This window comes from Cetorhinus maximus, chromosome 18, assembly GCF_964194155.1.
Source record: "Cetorhinus maximus chromosome 18, sCetMax3.hap1.1, whole genome shotgun sequence".
NCBI lineage: Eukaryota > Metazoa > Chordata > Chondrichthyes > Lamniformes > Cetorhinidae > Cetorhinus > Cetorhinus maximus.
The window spans coordinates 25873681-25891574 of record NC_135896.1 but is presented as its reverse complement, the minus strand read 5'-3'; the positions used below and the strand labels follow the sequence as shown (position 1 = coordinate 25891574).

At 43.0% G+C, this 17894-nt stretch overlaps 1 protein-coding gene across 1 annotated transcript in view; it reads right to left on the bottom strand.

The window, feature by feature from the left end:
* kcnh5b (potassium voltage-gated channel, subfamily H (eag-related), member 5b) overlaps window positions 1–17894 on the bottom strand; it is a 322323-nt gene that overhangs the window by 69394 nt on the left and 235035 nt on the right. Inside the window, exon 10 of the mRNA XM_078563325.1 lies at window positions 15604–15800. Within this exon, the coding sequence (XP_078419451.1) occupies window positions 15604–15800 (197 nt within the window). The remainder of the gene's footprint in view (window positions 1–15603; window positions 15801–17894) is intronic.

Below are 17894 nucleotides of genomic sequence, written 5' to 3'. Positions count from 1 at the left end.
GAGAGAGAACCAGGGTTAACGTTTCAAGTCCGTATGGCTTCATACGGACTCAAAACATTAACTCAATTTCTCTCTTCACAGATGCTGCCAGACCTGCTGTGCTTTTCAGCATTTTCTGTTTTTATTTCAGATTTCCAGCGTCTGCAGTATTTTGCTGTTATACTTATAAGGAATTTATCAAAAATGTGGAATTCAATACAAAAGCGATGGGACAACTCCACGGGTGTATGTGCAGAACCCAGGATTGATCGAAATGAAAGCTGTCAACATGGTCCCAAATTGAAGGGATAGGGTCATGACCCTTGTAAGGGCAAATTGTTTGTTCCAGTCCCGATTCAGCCCAATAGCTTTGTGGGATTTTGAAGCCTTCACTAGGCTCATAGCAGCACCCATGCCTCCTCTCAACACCCATTGCATTGGACCGATCAGGAGTTATGCTGGGTGAAATTTCCTAGGAAACTCAGAAACTACCCCAACCACGCAACCTTAACATGGAAAGGGCTGGCATTGGAACTATCAACAATTGCTCCATCTGCATTCCCCCGCCATTCCCCGCCTTATTTTGTGTCCTTTTTATTCCTGGAACAGGATTTTGTGCCCCTCAAGTTTAAAAGCTGGAGTTGGTAAAATATTTTGCCATTATCCCAACATTCTGACACTTTTCAGACAAAGGCTTTGGTTTCACATAGACACAGAGTAGAATATATAACATGGAAAATTTGACAAGAAGGCCATGTGAATTGAATTTGTTAGTGTATTGTCTATGGTTTTGTCTATGAAAATGAATAAATTTTAATATTTAATTTACCTATTATGGTCTTACTCACTGGATACGTCTTTTCTTGTGTTCTACTTTTAGTACTTTTAAAAACTTTGCACTTCCTACTATTTAATTGTAAACAAACATGTAGGAAAAGTCAAAGTTAATGAGCCATTAATTCTCATCCCCCATGACCCCAGCTATTTATGAAAGTTACCCTCATTTTGAATATCCCTAGCATTTATTTCTTCATGGGCCAATTTTAACTTTGTGCAAGTGAGCGGGCTTTGAATGACACACTATTGTTCTGCTTAACAGATTCTTCCAAACCTAATTTAAATCTAATGTCCTCTGGCTATAGGTTCTTGACACACAGATTGAAGTAACATTTTGAGCTTAACTTTCATATAGATACTCCATCTTGTTTCTCGACTAAAGAGCTCAAGCTTGTTTAAGCTTTCCTTGAAGTTTATTTCCCATAGACTAGGAGCAGCCTTCCAGCGCATGAAGCATTTCTTTTTTCAGATTGGTGACCAAAATTATACATGTGTTCCAAAAATGGTCTGACCAGCGCACTGTGAATCCTGGCATAATTTTTGAAGAGTTGTTAGTTCTGATAATACAGTTCCTGCGCAGAACTGCCAATGTTGGTGCCATTCAGGTGCATGCATCCTCTTGTATAAAAACACAGATACAGGAAGGTGCAGCAGTGGTGGTGTGGGGGCATGATTGCAGGGTGTTATGCAGAGGATTTTAATAGTTTTCTTAAATTGGGGCCTCCACTTTCGTGCCCATCCCAAATGGGTAATGTGTGCCTGAAGTGCTATTCCATTCATATTACGGCAAAATCCCCAAATGTAATGTCTAACTTTTCTTTTTGGGGGTAGAGGCAGGTGTTGAGTAGGTGTGTATAATTTGCATACATGCTTCCAATACTGGCTTATTAAGGCACAGTAGATGCAGAGTAAGGCTTCTGCACTTTATAACGTAGGGCATTGCATTAGCAGTCTTACAGTTTCCTGTTCTTTGTACATATCTTACCATTCAATTGCTGTTTTTAATTGCTTTATCATGTTATTTAGAAACTGAAAATTTACAATTTACAATTTTACAATAAGTTTACAATTATTCCCATGCACCTTTTTAAATCTCCCTGTGTGAAGCCCTTGTATTTTTAAAGTGCCGTAATTATCAATGTTGCCATTTATCTGAAGTTGAGATGTCAGCATGACTCAACAATAATAATCCTTACCTCCTTGAGACAAAAGTACCGCTCCAGGGTCTAAATATCTGATTTACTGAAACATACGTGCAGTACTGAGCAATTGCTGCCTTGTTGGAAATGCTGTTTTTCTCATTAAGCCATAAAACCAAGACCCCTTCTGCTTGTTGCAAGTGATCCTTTAGCACTATTCAACAAGCACAGTCGGGAGCAGTCGGAAGCGGGCCCAAGTGAGCGCGTAGCCGATCGCCGCCCACGATTGGCTGTGAATGCCATTTTACGTGGCAATTAAGACCCGCCCGGCGTGACGCGCACCGGGTAGCGCTCAGCGCTGCCTGTGTGGGCAGGCGGAGGAAGGAGAGTCGGGGCCTGCGCTTTTTTGTGCATGCACAGAGCTGCCTCAGGGAGATTAATTTCAGAATGAGAATTTTTAATAAAGAAGATAAAAAATAATTTACACATGTCCCCTCATGTAACAGTGTCACATGAGTTGGAACATATATATGAAATGTATAAAAACTATTTATTAATTTAATAAACCTGTCACAAAATCTCATCCCGCCCATGGATGAGGTTTCATGAAAAATGCGAAGGCCGCCTGGGCTCTTCGCCTGCCCGTCAACCTTAAGGTTGGACAGGCAGCCCTCTCAAATGGGTTAGTTGTTTTATTAATGGCCTTAACAGGCCTTTGACAGTTCAGCGGGCGTGCAGCTGACTCCAGTGCGCGCCTGGCGAATGAAAGTTGGAATGATGCGCAGTGACGTCGTGACGCATGCCCGATGTCATCACGCGTCATTTTACGCATCGGCGTGAGGGAGAGGGCCCCACACGTCAAACAGAAGATTCTTCCCAAAGTCATTAATATAGATTGTAAATACTGAGGCCCGAGTACTGATCCTTGCGGTACCCCCGCCTGTCAATCCAAATTTTTTTTTATTCATTCATGGGGTGTGGGCATCGCTAGCTAGCCAGCATTTAATTGTCCATTCCTAATTGCCCTTGAGAAGGTGGTGTCCCATTTATTCCTACTCTCTGTTTTCGGACCATCAATCCTAAGTCCATGCTAATATATTACCCCCATTCTAGTGAGTCCTAATTTTGTGTAATTATCTCTTATTTGGCACCTTATCAAATGCTTTTTGAGTATCCAAATAAATTACATCAGCTGATTTTTCCTTACCTATCGTACTAGTTACATCCTCAGAAATCTCAAACAGATTTATCAAAACGTGATTCCCTTTCATAAGCACATGTTAACTCTACTTAATTATATTATGGTTTCTAAGTGCCCTGTTACCACGCCCCTAATAATAGTTTCTAGCATTTTGCCTGGCCTACAGTTCCCCATTTTCTCTCTCCCTCCTTTATTAAATAGCAGGGTTATGTTTGCCTTCTTCCAATGCTTGGGAACTGTTCTAGATCTAAGGAATTCTGGAAGATCAAAACCAATGGAACCATTATCTCTGCAGCTACCTCTTATAAAACATTGGGATACAGGCCATCAGGTCCACAGGATATGTAGCCACTTGGTGCCATTAATTTCTCCAGTACTATTTCTTTATTTATACTGATTTCATGAGGTTCCTCATTCTTGCTATACTCTTGCTTCCCCATTATTTCTGAAATGCTTTTTGTGTCTTCTGCCATGAGGATAGATATAAAGTATTTGTTTAGTGCCTTTGCTACTTCCTTATCTCCCATTATAATTCCATCTGGGCCCACATTTGCATTTACTAATCTCTTTCTGTTGTCACAGACAAAATGTATATGCTCTCTTACTGTCCATAATCAGTATGTTTTGCATGGAAAGAGGTGTGTTTTGCTTATCCTTGGAGTGTGTATTTCAATTAAATAATTCAGCAGCAAGCTTTCATCAGTTTAATATAAAGAAGGTTATTTATTTTCACACACTTACCCCGAATTAGCGCAATGTCATACATTCACACATTCAAACACACACACAAACACAAAGATCAGATACAGGTAGAGATAGTGCAGCTTGGCAGATCATAGTACTTAAGTCTCTGATTTATGATGTCTGGTCTTCCATGTGGCAGGCCTGTGGTTTCTTGAATGGAGTTGATGATTTATAGTTGAAGTGAGGGTCTTGTAAAGTGAAGGGTTCACAACATGTTGTGAGGCTTCCTGTAGGTGAATATCTAAGAGGTTGATTCTCAGCTGAACTTTGAAACTGGAACAGATTAAGTACTTTGGCTGGCTGATGACTTGCAGCTAGTTTCAGAATCTGGTTCTCAGGCTGATGGCTGATGGTTCTGGTGGTCTGCTGGGTCTTGGAGTAATAAGGGTGCAATACCTGAAACCAGTTTCTGTCACACGACCACTGGGTTAACACTTCTGAGGCCCACCCATGGCTTGGGGGAGGCCATCATGATACAATGGAAATTTGATAGTGGCCATTGAGTTTCAACTTTTCCTTTTGTTCACTATGGAAAAAAGGCCGTTTGGAAACTCCATAGACTTTTTCCGTTGACTCATCCTTAAACAATGAGATGTGTGAATTACACAAATGGCTGTGAGGTATTCTTCACCTTTGTCCATATTTAGTAAGGTATTTGCTGGAGACTTGATATTGTCTCTAGTCCAAATGCCAAAAGTAGCATGATTTGTGGCAGCCATCTTAACAGCTTGCTTGTGACCAATGTTTACAAGTATTGAGTGGGCATGACACTATATAAATAAGGCAGGAATGGGAATTGAGACAGAAGATCATATTGAATGGCAGAGCAAGCTATAGGGGATTTTTGGTCTACTCCTGCTTCTATTTCTAACGTTGGTTAAACCTATAGAAATATTTAGGCCCAGATTTTCATGGGGGAGAATTTTCTCCTTGCCGGGGGAACTGAGCGGGAGCGGGTGGGTGCGCAGCCGATCACTGCCCATGATCAGCTGCATGCCGCCATTTATGTGGGCGGGCCAATGAAGTCCCACCCAGTGTGATGCTCACCTGGAAGCGCTGAGCGCTCCCTGTGCAGGTGGGGGGAGTAGGCTGAGTCGGGGCCTGTGCTTTTTTGCGCATGCGCACGAAATCTCCCTGAGGCATAGAGCTGCCTCAGGGAGATTAGTTTCATTATCAATAATTTAAATGAAGAAAAAAATTTTTTAAGACAAGTCCCCTCATGTGACATGTCAATGAACTTTAATAAAAACTTTTATTCAGTTTATAAACACTTCACGAAACCTCATCCCACCTGTGGATGAGATTTCATGATAAATGTGAAGGCCACCTTAAGGTTGGACGGGCAGCTCCGTTAAGTGTTTTAATTGATACTTAAATGGCCTTAATAAGCCTTTGACAGTTCGGCGGGCACACAGCTGACTCCAGTGCGCGCCTGCCAAACTGAAAATCGCCCAACATCATTTTACGCGAGCGGGGCCTACCCCCGCACACCAACCCGAAGATTCTGGCCATGGAGTCATGGAGACTCTGTGTACCTTTAAGAATAGCAGATGGGATTCAGATGTGGAAGTCCGTAACCCTTGCCAACAGATTCCATTTTCATCAGTAGGGGAAAGGGGGCAGGCATGAATCACACATGAGGGAAACCTGAACTCAGTAGGGCTATTTGAATTCAGTGCTACAATTTTTTAGAGTAGACATAAATGCTCTTGAAGGGTGGATAAGGTCTATACAACTGTTATGATATGAAGTTATTTAAGTTTCCAGCTCTTTAGTAATGGAAAAAAAACAGGCTGCCTGTATCAGAGAGTTGAAAAATTCCATTCTAGCAGTTACAATAGCTATTTGTTGACATTTCCCCAAGGACAATCATTATATCAGTATGAATGTCTGGCTGCTTTCCACAAGCTATAATTATCTCAGCCGCAGGTCCTAAGTTCACAGTTTAATTCTTAGCTCAAAGATTTTATTAAATGATTACATGTCTTTGACACGGGGCTATGGCTAGAAGTTTGTTTTTATAAGGGATTAAACACTTGAGGAGATTTAAAAGGTTTCTATGGGCTTTCATAAATGGAAATGCTTTTTAAATGTAGTGAAGGCCGTACTAGATATTTAGACCTTTATTTTATGTCATCTCAACATGGCTCAACTGGGAGGGTATAAGGGCCATACGTGGTTGGTGGGTTGGCAGGGTGGCATTAAGCTGACATGTGGCTATAAAGGGCCATGGAGGTGGATAGAGGGCATGGGTTGGCATTTTATTGACATGGAGGCTATAAAGGGTTATGGGAGTGGGAGGGAGGCATGAGTTAGCATTAAGTTTGCATGGGGGCTAGAAGGAGCCATGGGTGTGGGTGGGGGCATGAGTTGGCACCAGGTTGGCATGGGGATTTGGAGGTGGCATGGGGAATGGGTGAGTGGAGGTGATGGGGTGTGAGGAGTGAGGGCTGAGGGCCTAAAATTTAATGAAACAACTGGGGCAAAGTCCAGAGAACTGAGGCAGGCTCCGATCTGCGTCTGGGGGAGGTGGGCCCACTCTCTCCTGCACCTGTACCTGCCTCCCCAAAACAAAGATCACACTATTCGGGGAGTTTCTCCCGAGATGGGTGCAGTGGGCTAGGAAATTACCCGACTCACGCTACCCACCTTGGGAGCAAAAATCCGGGCCTTACAATCTGTTTTCATGTATGTTGTTAGCCTACCTCATGCTCTCTTTGCTCTTTCCTTATTAGTTTCTTGGTCCTCCTTTGTAGGATTCTAAAATCCTCCCAATCCTCAGGATTGCTGCTATTTTTGGCAACATTATGGGCAGAATTTTTCTCTCGTTATGCGGGCATGCGCCCGACCCGAATGGGAGAAAAGTAGCGCGCGATGATGTTGGGCAAGCGTCCTGACGTCATTGCGCACTCGCGCGATATTTCGGTCGGCGGGCATGCGCAGGAGTTGGCAGTGCGCCCGCCGACAATAAAGAGGGCCGTTAGGCCCATTAATTCATTAATTAAATGGAATTTTTGCCTGTGGGCAAAAAGGCCAAGCGGCCTTTGGATTTTTGAGGAAACCTCATCCACGTGCGGGATGAGGTTTCTGATGTTAATTGAAAATGGAAAATTAAAATGTTTAAATCTCACTTCTAACATGTCCCTGCTCGTGTGACAGAGTCACATGAGGGGGCATATTTACCTTAATTTTAAAATCTTTATTTTTAATGTTATAAATCTAATCAGGAAGGCAAATGGAATTTTGGCATTTATTGCTAAAGGAATAGAGTATAAAAATAGGGAAGTGTTGTTGCAACTGTACAAGGCACCTGGAGTACTGTGCACAGTTTTGGTCCCCTTACTTGAGGAAGGATGTAGTTGCACTGGAGGCGGTTCAGAGGAGGTTCACTAGATTGATTCCAGAGGGGCTTGTCTTATGAGGAGAGATTGAGCAGTTTAGGCCTATACTCGCTAGAGTTTAGAAGGATGAGAGGAGATCTAATTGAGATATATAAGATGCTAAAGGGGATAGACAAAGTAGATGTGGAGTGGATGTTTCCCCTTGTGGGGCATTCTAGAACGAGAGGCCATAGTTTTAGGCTAAGGGGTGGTAGATTTAAATCAGAGATGAGGAGGAATCACTTTTCTCAAAGGGTCGTGAATCTGTGGAATTCACTACCTCAGAGTGTAGTGGATGCCGGGACGCTGAATAAATTTAAGGAGGAGATAGACAGATTTTTAATTAGTAACGGGTTGAAAGGTTATGGGGAAAGGGTGGGAAATTGGAGTTGAGGTGAAATGAGTTCAGCCATGATCATAATGAATGGTGGGGCAGGCTCGAGGGGCTGAATTGCCTGGCGGGGGGCAGGCGAAGGGCCCAGGCGGTCTTCACATTTTTCATGAAACCTTATCCATGGGCAGGATGAGGTTTCTTAATAAATTCAATGAAAGTTTTTATTAAAGTCCATTGACATGTTCCAGCTCATGTGACACTGTCACATGAGGGGACATGTTTTAAAAATTTTATTTATTCCTTATTAAAATTTTTAAAAATCAAACTAACCTTCCTGAGGCAGCTCCGTGCCTCGGGGAGATTTCTGCGCTCTTTCACACATATGTGCAGGCCCCAACTCAGCCTATTCCCCCTGCCCACACAGGGAGTGCGCAGCGCTCCCGGGTGCACGTCACACTGGGCGGGCCTTAATTGGCCCGCCCACGCAAATTGGGGCACCAAGCCGATCGTCCATCCCACCCCACCCCACCCTCCCGACAGAGAGAAAATTCTCCCCCATGTCGCCTAGTTCGAGATTCCCCCATTAGTGGAAACATCTTCTCAATATCTACCCTGTCAAGCCCCCTCGGAATCTTGCACTTCTCAATAAGATCACCCCTTATTCTTCTAAATTCAGCTTAAGTCAGTTAATTTCTGTCATTAGAAACTTTAAATAATTCAAGTTGTCTTCTGAATCTCCTTCGGCTGTAATGTTAAAAAAACAGCCTAATATTAAGTGCAAGTGGTGTTGCAATGTTGAAAATGCTAAATCAATGGAGGTTCATCAAAATTATACTGAAATTCTACTGCATATCTTGAACTGCCGCAATAAAGTTACTTGGAACTGCAATATAAAGCAATACATTCAGATATGTGTGAAGTTTGTGGCTGTTGTAAGATGCATTCATGTCTATTTACTGAATATTAAAATGAATGAGCAGTATCTCAGAAGTGCTGTCTTGGGTGTCACAAATAGACCAGTGTGGCTTCTGTGCACATTGTTATGGATGACAGGATGGTAGATTGTCTGACATATTGGTTATTTTTGACTGTATTATTACAAAAATAGGCTTTTCAGGAGATATATAATTTATTGTAAAATTTATGTCTGAATCATATTTATGCTTCCAGCAACCTGAAGCTTGTGAGGGATAATGTTCACCCTTATCATGATTTTACAATGTGTATACATGTGTATTGTTCTCCTTCTGCATCTCCACTGCTCCAGTTTTTTTTTCACAAATCATTTTAATTAATTTCTATCAAGATCAAGAAGCACTTATATAGATTTGAGCCCCTTAATAATTCGGAATGTCAGTAAAACATCAAGCATTTAAGTGAGTGATACACCGACAACTGTGTCTGAAGCTATAGGTAGGCATGGAAGTCCTTAGCATGTATGTACACATGCATACACACACAAACACGCTTCAGCTGGAAGAAGAACCTAATATCAAACTACACACAGACTTCTATTTATTTATTTAAATACCTTTCGCATTTTCATTCTCTGAAAATCTCGATGGAGAAGATGGGCTCTGATGCTCCTTTAGGGGATTTTAAAAGGCCGAACTTTCCAGTTCTCTTAATCTGCCTAAAGGCTTCCATCCTGACGATTCAGATTAACCTTAGCATTTGAGCAATGAGAAGACTGGGCCATGGATAAATTCCCTCCACCTGTGGAGGTGGACGAACAGTTCGCAACTTGAACTTTTAAAACAACTGAGCCTCACACAGGACTCCTCAGCTCGGTGCTGAGGGAGTGCTGCATTGTCGGAGATGCCATCTTTCTGGTGAAATGTTAAACCAAGGTCTCAGCTGCTTGATCAGATGACATTATTGCAAGTTTCAGGTGCTGTCTTAAATATCCACTCAGGTAAAGCAGCAGAGGTTACTCCTGTAAAGAGTTTGCACATCTCACATTTAGGGCTATGCCCTTGCTACACAATATCTAAGCATTCAATAGCATAGCCTGATGTGGAACAATAAAAACCTCTGGTGATTTGAACTGGAAATTTGAGTCTTTCACACATAACTGCACTTGTATTCTTGCCTTTTCAAAGACAAATTGACAAAACAGTTGGTAGAACGAGGCTAGATTTGAATCATGAATTTCTGTTATTTATACAGAGCAACCATTGCCTCACTTAATTCAGTCGGTTCAATTTGTCATGGTCACAAAAAAAGGGAATGATTTCCACTCCCTCACGTCAGTGAATAACACCTATTATTGTGAGGTCATTTTTGGGGAGTGGGGCAGGGGTAGGAATGTCCAGTACTGCTGCAAGAAAGAATTTAAACACATGCAGCAGCAGAATGGAAGTACCACATATTTAATTCCTCAATATTCTCTGATTTAATCATGCATAACGTGACATCCTGAAATCCACTAACGGTCTTGATGGAACATGGCCCTCTTCCAGACTGCATTCACTCTCTTCTGTTATCGGGCAGGGTGTACGAAATGTGGCCAATTCGATATTAGTTGTTTAAATCATCACTCCCAATGTGTTCCAGACACTTCTAATCTCTTGACTCTACTTGCAGGTCAAGATGTCACATAGCTGAAGATAGCAAGTGCAATTTGGAGAACGGCCATATAACATTAAGACCTTGAATTTATTTCAAGACGCTGCCTTACACATCATTTATTCTGAAGCCATTCAGGGAGCTTGAGAGGGTCAAATCAAAGGTCTCTCCTCGCAACTCAGGGAAAGTATCATCCTCTCCATGTTCTTCCTCATTATCTTACTCATTCATGCACTTATTCACTCCCCTTCTGCACATTCTTTCACAAATGAAATAGGACAGATTATTCTCCTGTAATTAACATTTTAATTGGTATCATGCAACCTGCAATTTAACATATGTTCCTTTTCACCTTCTACAGGTGTGCCACAGGAAGCAGTGCCAGGTCCTCCTGCCTCCCAAGGAGTTAACAATTCACACCAAGTACTCACTATTTGAGATACACACACCAAAATAGGCATAACAACCTCAGGGAATTGAGATAATGAAAACACTGGGGTGCACCAAATGATACATAAAACATGAGCGAGTAGCAGAACCCATTCCCCAGGGGACCAAGCTTCTCATTCTCAGCTGCTGAGCCTTTCAAAATTGAGCTTCCTGGGTCTGATTTTTAAAAGAAGGATGCTATCAGCACACCACCATTTTCTGCAGTCACGTCACAGGAGCTGCCAAAAATCTTACGGGCAGAATTTTTCCCTTGGTAGCAGTGTTCAGTGGGGGCGGACGGGGGCAGTCAGGAAGCCGACTGCCACCCGCGATCGGCACCCACAATGTGATTTCGCGCTGGTGGGCCAGTTAAGGCCCACCCAGCATGAAACGCGAGCGGCAGCGCTAAGCGCCGCCTGTGCGGGTCGGGGGGGAGGAGGGCGAGCGGGACGAGCACGATCTTCAGACACGTGCGCGAGAGAGCACTGCATAATCTCCCTGAGCACACAGCTGTCTCGGGGAGATGAAGAGGTATGAAAAAAAGATGTAATGAAACATGTCCCCTCATGTGACTCTGTCACATAAGCAGGGACATGTTTTCAATTGAGTTTTAAAACTTTTATTTTTATTATTATTTGCTTTTGGAAGCCTCATCCCACCCGTAGATGAGGTTTCCAAAAAAAAGGCAAAGGCCGCTTGGCCTTTTCGCCTGCCTGCCAGCCGTTAGGTTGGACGGATAGCAAAAAGATGAATTGAATTGGTTATTTAATGGCCTTAACAGGCCTTTTAATTGTCGGCGGGCGTGCTGCCGACTCCGGCACGCACCCGCCGACCAACTATCGCGTGACTGCATGTTGACATCGGCACGCTTGGCCAATGTCAACGCGCGTCATTTCACACTCGAGCGGGTCGGGCACACACCCACCCGCCGAGCAAAAGTTTCTGCCGTCCATTATTAGGGCAAGTGTGGGAGAATTCATTGCGTTGGATAGTTCAAGCTGGATCGTTCCTTGTCACAGCAGCCCCCAGTGTCAGGTGCTCTTAAATCCAAAGGATAACTTTGGATGCTGCAAACAAACAAAAAACAGAAAATGCTGGAAACCCTCAGCCAAACAGTCAGCACCTATCTAGAGAACAGACAGGTTACAATTTTAGGCATGGACCCTTCAGCCCTTCAGCACTAGATGAGTGCTCATTCCGAGAGCTGGTGCAGGCACAATGGGCCAAATGGCCTCCTTCTGCACCTTTACAATCCTGTGATCTGGTGAATGGCCCGCATTTGAAACATTAACTTGTCCGTTCCCTCTGCAGAAGCTGACTAACCTGAGCCAGCATTTCAGTTTTGGTTCCAGCCAGGGGATATCCCATTGTGAATGCTCGGTCTGCTACTGTTATAGAGGCGTCTTTGTGTTTCAGTCTACAAGAGGCTCTTTGTCTGGCATCAGCATGTTGGCGGGCCAGATGGAGAATGCTATTATGCAGAGCTTCATTGTCACCTTGGTTGCGTTTCACTCTGCGCCACTGAAATGTGTCAAAATGCCACAGAGGACTCTGTCCTCCATTGGACAAGAAACTAATTAAAGGTGTGACACAAAGCTTTCTGAGGTATTCAAAAAATTTCTGCCTTCTACCTAATCCACTTTGAACATGATTATTTTTCCAATTGTAACAGCAGAATATAATGGCTTTTAACACAAAACTGCACCAGAGATCTCACCATTCATTCATCTAAAACACTGGTGTGAAAAGGCTGATGCCCTTCCACTGCTGATGACAAAATTGCATGTTGCTCCATTTCCAGCTGAAGTGAATAGGAATATATTTTGTCATGCAAAAAATGTCTTTAACAACTTTTTAAAATTCAGAAATGTAGTGAATGGGAATTCAGCTGTTTTCTGAAAAGGAAGAATGAGCTGGGTTTTGGGGAGAAGGTGGGAGAATGGCACTAAGCGAATCCAGATTCACAATTGTTAGAACTTTGGCCAAGTATTTGACTTAGTTTAGTTTCTTGTATGCCCTTCACATTGCAATATTTTTAATATACTGTTGCTACCGAAATTCTTTCCAGAAATCCTACGTAACAAGCAGGATGCCACCCAAATTTGTGTAGCGCAATATTTTCATTAACTAGGTCATGTTATAGAGCAAGAGCAAGACTGGTCAGATGGGTTAAAAAGGTTCTGGGGTCATAATCAAAAGCATGACATAGGAAGTGAGAAAACAATTCCACATGATCCGCATGATGCGTGCAAACTGTGGATACAGATAAAACTATCTAACTAATCCTTTTCACTTTTCAACATAGAAAGCATTCCACGCAAGAATGGGAAAAAGACCTGAAACTTGACAGGACCTGTGCTGTTGCTCCTTGCTGATAACTCAACTATCATCCAAATTAACAGCTGTTCCAATTTCCCCCTTATTTTTAATTTGAGACCAGCAGTAACTGCTTTAAGTAAGGAAATTGCAACTCTTTTCGAGTACAATCACAGTTCTTGGTTTCCGGGAGTGGGATATGAACCCACAACCCTCTGATTCAAAGGCGAGGGTGCTATGAACTGAGCCGCAGCCTAAGTAAGACACTACATGGATCATTAACATGTGGAAGCAGAACCATGCCACAGCAGTATAATTGGCTGGATAATAGTATAAACATTAACGCTTCACAATTACTGTGTCCAAACAATGGGAAACTGATTTTACTTTTGGTGACTATCCACAATGCCAACACCATTCAAAAAAAAACTAATCAAGGCATTCTTTCAGTTTGAAGGGCATGTCCAGGTGCCAATTCATTTTTGTTACTTCATCTACATAGCTACACCACATGGGACTGCAACAGTTCCAGAAGGCAGCTCACCACCACCTTCTCAAGAACAATTAGTGATGGACACCAAACGCCAGCCTTGCCAGTGATGCCCGCATACCGTGAATGAATAAAATAGAAAGAAAAAAATAGAAAGCAAATACTTTCACATTTCCTTAAATTTAATAATTTGAACCGCTTTTTGTCAGGATTTAGTCTTCAAAGGATGATGTCACAACCAAACGTTAGCTGTGTTGCACCAGGATCGGTTACAATTTCTCTGTACTAATTGATGGTTCTGTTCAGTGAAACATGCCATGTTGCATAAACTAATAATGGCCCCGGCTGTGGAAATCCAGGCCAGGCAAGCATACTGGACCTGTGAAGAATGGTGACGTATAAAAAATAAGTATCTTGATTAGACCCTTACACTGGGAGTTGGGGTTTTTCTTTATTCGTTCATGGGATGTGGGCATCACTGGCTAGGCCAGCATTTATTGCCCATCCCTAATTGCCCTTCTTCAGAGGGCATTTAAAAGTCAACCACATTGCTGTAGGTCTGGAGTCGCATGGATATCCGACCAGGTAAGGACTTCCTTCCCTAAGGGACATTAGTGAACCAGCTGAGTTTTTACGACAATTAACAATGATTTCATGGTCATCATCAGACTTTGAATGCAGATTTTTACTGGATTCAAGTTTCACTATCTGCCATGGCGGGATTCGAACCCAAGTTCCGAAATCATTACCCTGGGACTCTAGAATACTAGTCCAGTGACAAAACCACTATGCCACCGCCTCCGGAAATCGCTCCCAAACGGCAGGCAAAATTCTCTGGCTATGTGAGGAGGTTAGTGCCAGAGAAGCACTGCCTCTCACTGCCTGCGTCATGTAAGTGTAGGCAAGCCATTTAGGACTGAGATGAAGAGGAATTTCTTCACTCAGAGGGTGGTGAATCTTTGGAATTCTCTACCCCAGATGGCTGTGGAGGCTCAGCCATTGAGTATGTTCAAGAGAGAGATTGATAGATTGCTAGATACTAATGACATCAAGGTCAGAAATCTCCCCCCGTCAGGGGGGTTGTGCAGGGGCGGGCACAAACCCAATCGCCCCCCCCGATCAGGGACGCGCCGCCATTTTACGTGGGCGGGCCAATTAAGGCCTGCCCAGCGTGACGCTCGCCTGGAAGCGCTGAGCGCTCCCTGTGTGGGCTGGGGGGGGATTCCCTGAGAGGTTCCCTATGCTTTCTCACGCATACGCTTGAAGAGCACAGAGATCTCCCCAAGGCACAGGGGTGCCTCAGAGAGATTTATTTCAGTGCTAAAGTTTTAAATATAGGTTTTTAACGCTTTTAAAACAGGTGACACTATCACATGAGCTGGGACATGTCAAAGAATAAATGTATAAATTTTTATTAGATTTTAAAACACTTCATGAAACCTCATCCTGTCCGTGGATGAGGTTTCATGAAAAATGCGAAGGCCGCCTGGGCTTTTCGCCTGCCCGCCAAACTTAAGGTTGAACAGGCAGCTCATTAAATTGAAATAATTAGGTTTTAAACGGCCTAAATAGGCCTTTGACAGTTCGGGGGGCGCGCAGCCGACCGAACTCAAAATCTAAATGGCGCGCCCGACCGATGTCACCGCGCGTCATTTTACGCGTCGGCGAGAAGGCCCCGCCCCCACTTGCCGACGGGAAAATTCTTCCCCAAGGGATACAGGAAAGCATAAGAATGTGGCGGTAAGGTAATTGATCAATCATGATCTAGTTGAATGGCAGAGCAGGCTCGAGGAACTGAATGACCTACGCCTGCTCCTGTGTTCCCATGTGATTCTGGAAATGATGGCAGGTCGATATTGGAGGGCACCAGCAGGCACAATCCTGTGCAGCCAACTGGGATAGTATCTCCTGGAATATTGAGGACCTTGAAACAAGAAATTGGGTAATTGGTCTGCTAAACAAGTTCTCTGCAGTCTGAGATTACCCTTCAATAACGAGCACCATTAAATAAAGAAGACACAAATGCTAACCACTATTTGAACACTGAGCCTTACTCTACAGCGAAGCAATAAGTAGCAAAATCTATTTGCAAGATTGAATGTCATGTTAGGCAAAAGATTAACACATTAGAAGATCAAAACTTAAACGTAAACCAAAGAATGCACAATCTCGAAAAGGCAACTTACCCTCTTCCTCAGATTGCAGGTCAATATGAGGTTTCGTGAAAAAGAATTTGCAAATAGTGTGTAGAATTCTAGAACTTTCAGCAAGGCCTCGCGCCGGATTATATGCAGGTCACAATAAGTCAGCGCCCTCACATTGGCACAGGCATGGGCAAGGGTGGTTTCCTTCCAGAAAATATCGCCAAATACGTCCCCTTTCCCTGAAAAATATTTGGAAGATAAACAGTTAGAGAAAATAATCACAATTTAATTATTTTTAAACAGGAGGTTCATTGTGAGAGACTTAATTGTAATTGTGGCTCGCATGACGGATTGCGTATTTTTGATGCGTAATGACGGGGAAATATCAAGCGGAGGTTAAGCAGGCCTACATGGGAAATGAGGAAGGAAACCAACAGCAAGTTCCCTGATCAGAAGTGCCAGTGGCCTGGAGCTAAGGATAGATTAGCGCTTCCAGTCTCAGCTGGGAAATGGTGCATGACAGAGGCGAATACAAAAAGGGAAGAAAATTAAAGTTATAAAAATGAGGACCCTCCCCCCCTCCAGATATGATACTGACTGAATGGTGTCAACCATCATCTATCAGTTTGAAGGGCATTAGATATCATTTACTGTCCCAGAAAATCTCCCACAATGTTCCTCAAGTTGATTTGGAGGATTCACTGTTTTATAATAATAGGGGTGTTCATGCCAGGTAATGGATAAAATTAGAACTATTGATGCATAATGCCTGAGTGAAACTATGTTTTTATTTTGAGACTATTTTACAGGCTTTGTGAGAACCAGTTTGTTCCACTGTCTAAGATTTCATCAACACCATTAAGGGGCGGCCTTTATTTTATATAAATTTCTTTACCTCAAGATTATATTTTTAGTTCTTACCATTTTTCAAGCTGAAAAATGCAGCATGATATTTTCAAGATGCCACCCTACCTCTTCTGAGTTCTGTAATGTCTCAGACACTTGCCAACAGTGGAAGTAGGTCTGCCATCCTTATTGCATTTCTGATAGTGCTTCCTCATGGCAACTGCTCCCCAACCTGGTATATTAAGCTCAGGAATCTTGGACTAACTGCCTCTTTATCTGCCTGCATTTCTGTAGGTCTTATTTTCCATCTTTGACAGTTGTTAATAATCAGAATACCTATATTATCTACGATAAAATATCCACAGTCAAAATAAACCTGTGATAAAATAATTCAAATTAAGAAGAGGAAAGGTTCTCTCCTATCATAATATGCTTTGTGAAACTAATAGAATGTAAACAAAAACCACAACAGTTGTGTTAATCAGTCCCATTTGTTCTCTCACTCATGTCCTATGTTTGAAAAAAACACAGATAAAACAAAAGACCTGAATAAAAATCTTGAAACAAGAAATGTTTCCTCAAGCTTTTCTTTAAGCAATTTTGAAAGAGAAGCACACAGAATTGCTTGGAAACTGATCAAAATCAGTCAGCAATCAAGCTGGACTAACAGCTTCTAGTGTATCCTGGATAATTAAGTACACAACACATGCTGAGATGGCAAGATCCAGACTTACCTAGCACAATCACATCCCTAGGCAAAAAATTAAGCCCCGACTTTTGGAAGAGTGGCTGCTTTTTAGTAATAAAAATTAAGGAGATCGGCTGGGGGGTGGGAAAGCTGGTAAAATAGTAGCAGAAGACATCAGGAGGGGAGTCCAATGTCTTCCCGCCGCCATGGGATATTTTGGGAGGTGGGAAGGGTTGCAGCTCAGCCACACACTGACCAGAGGGGGACAGCTAATTAACCAATTAACTGGCCTATTAATGGCCACCAGTTATATCGAGGCGGCCTCCCAGCAGCTTCGCGGGGTAGGAGCTTGGTCTTGCTTCCTAGATGCCTGATAGTCCCTGGAGTCCCCCCAGTGGCTTTGGTTACCCCCACAGCTCCACGCCACCACTGGTGGGGCCAACCCTCTATTAAGAAAATTTCTTCCCTTCTAGTGCACCTCAATATGATGGTGCTGCCCTGCTGCTGACTTTCTGATTGGGCTGGCAGCTTGGAGAGGCGGGCCGCCCTCCTTAATGGGAATGTGGTCCCGACGGCAGCCTCTTAATTGGCACAATCCCGATGTTCATTTGGGCAGACTCATGGTCCACATGAAATCCTGGTGGCGGAACCCAGTAATTTTCGGGCCACTGTGTGAATACGCAAATGCAATTTCCATATGCACACCCGAACATGAAAATGGATCTGGTCACATGTGCACAACCCATTTTTATACACCATGAAAACCCCTGGATATTTGATTCTCTATATAATAGGGCAC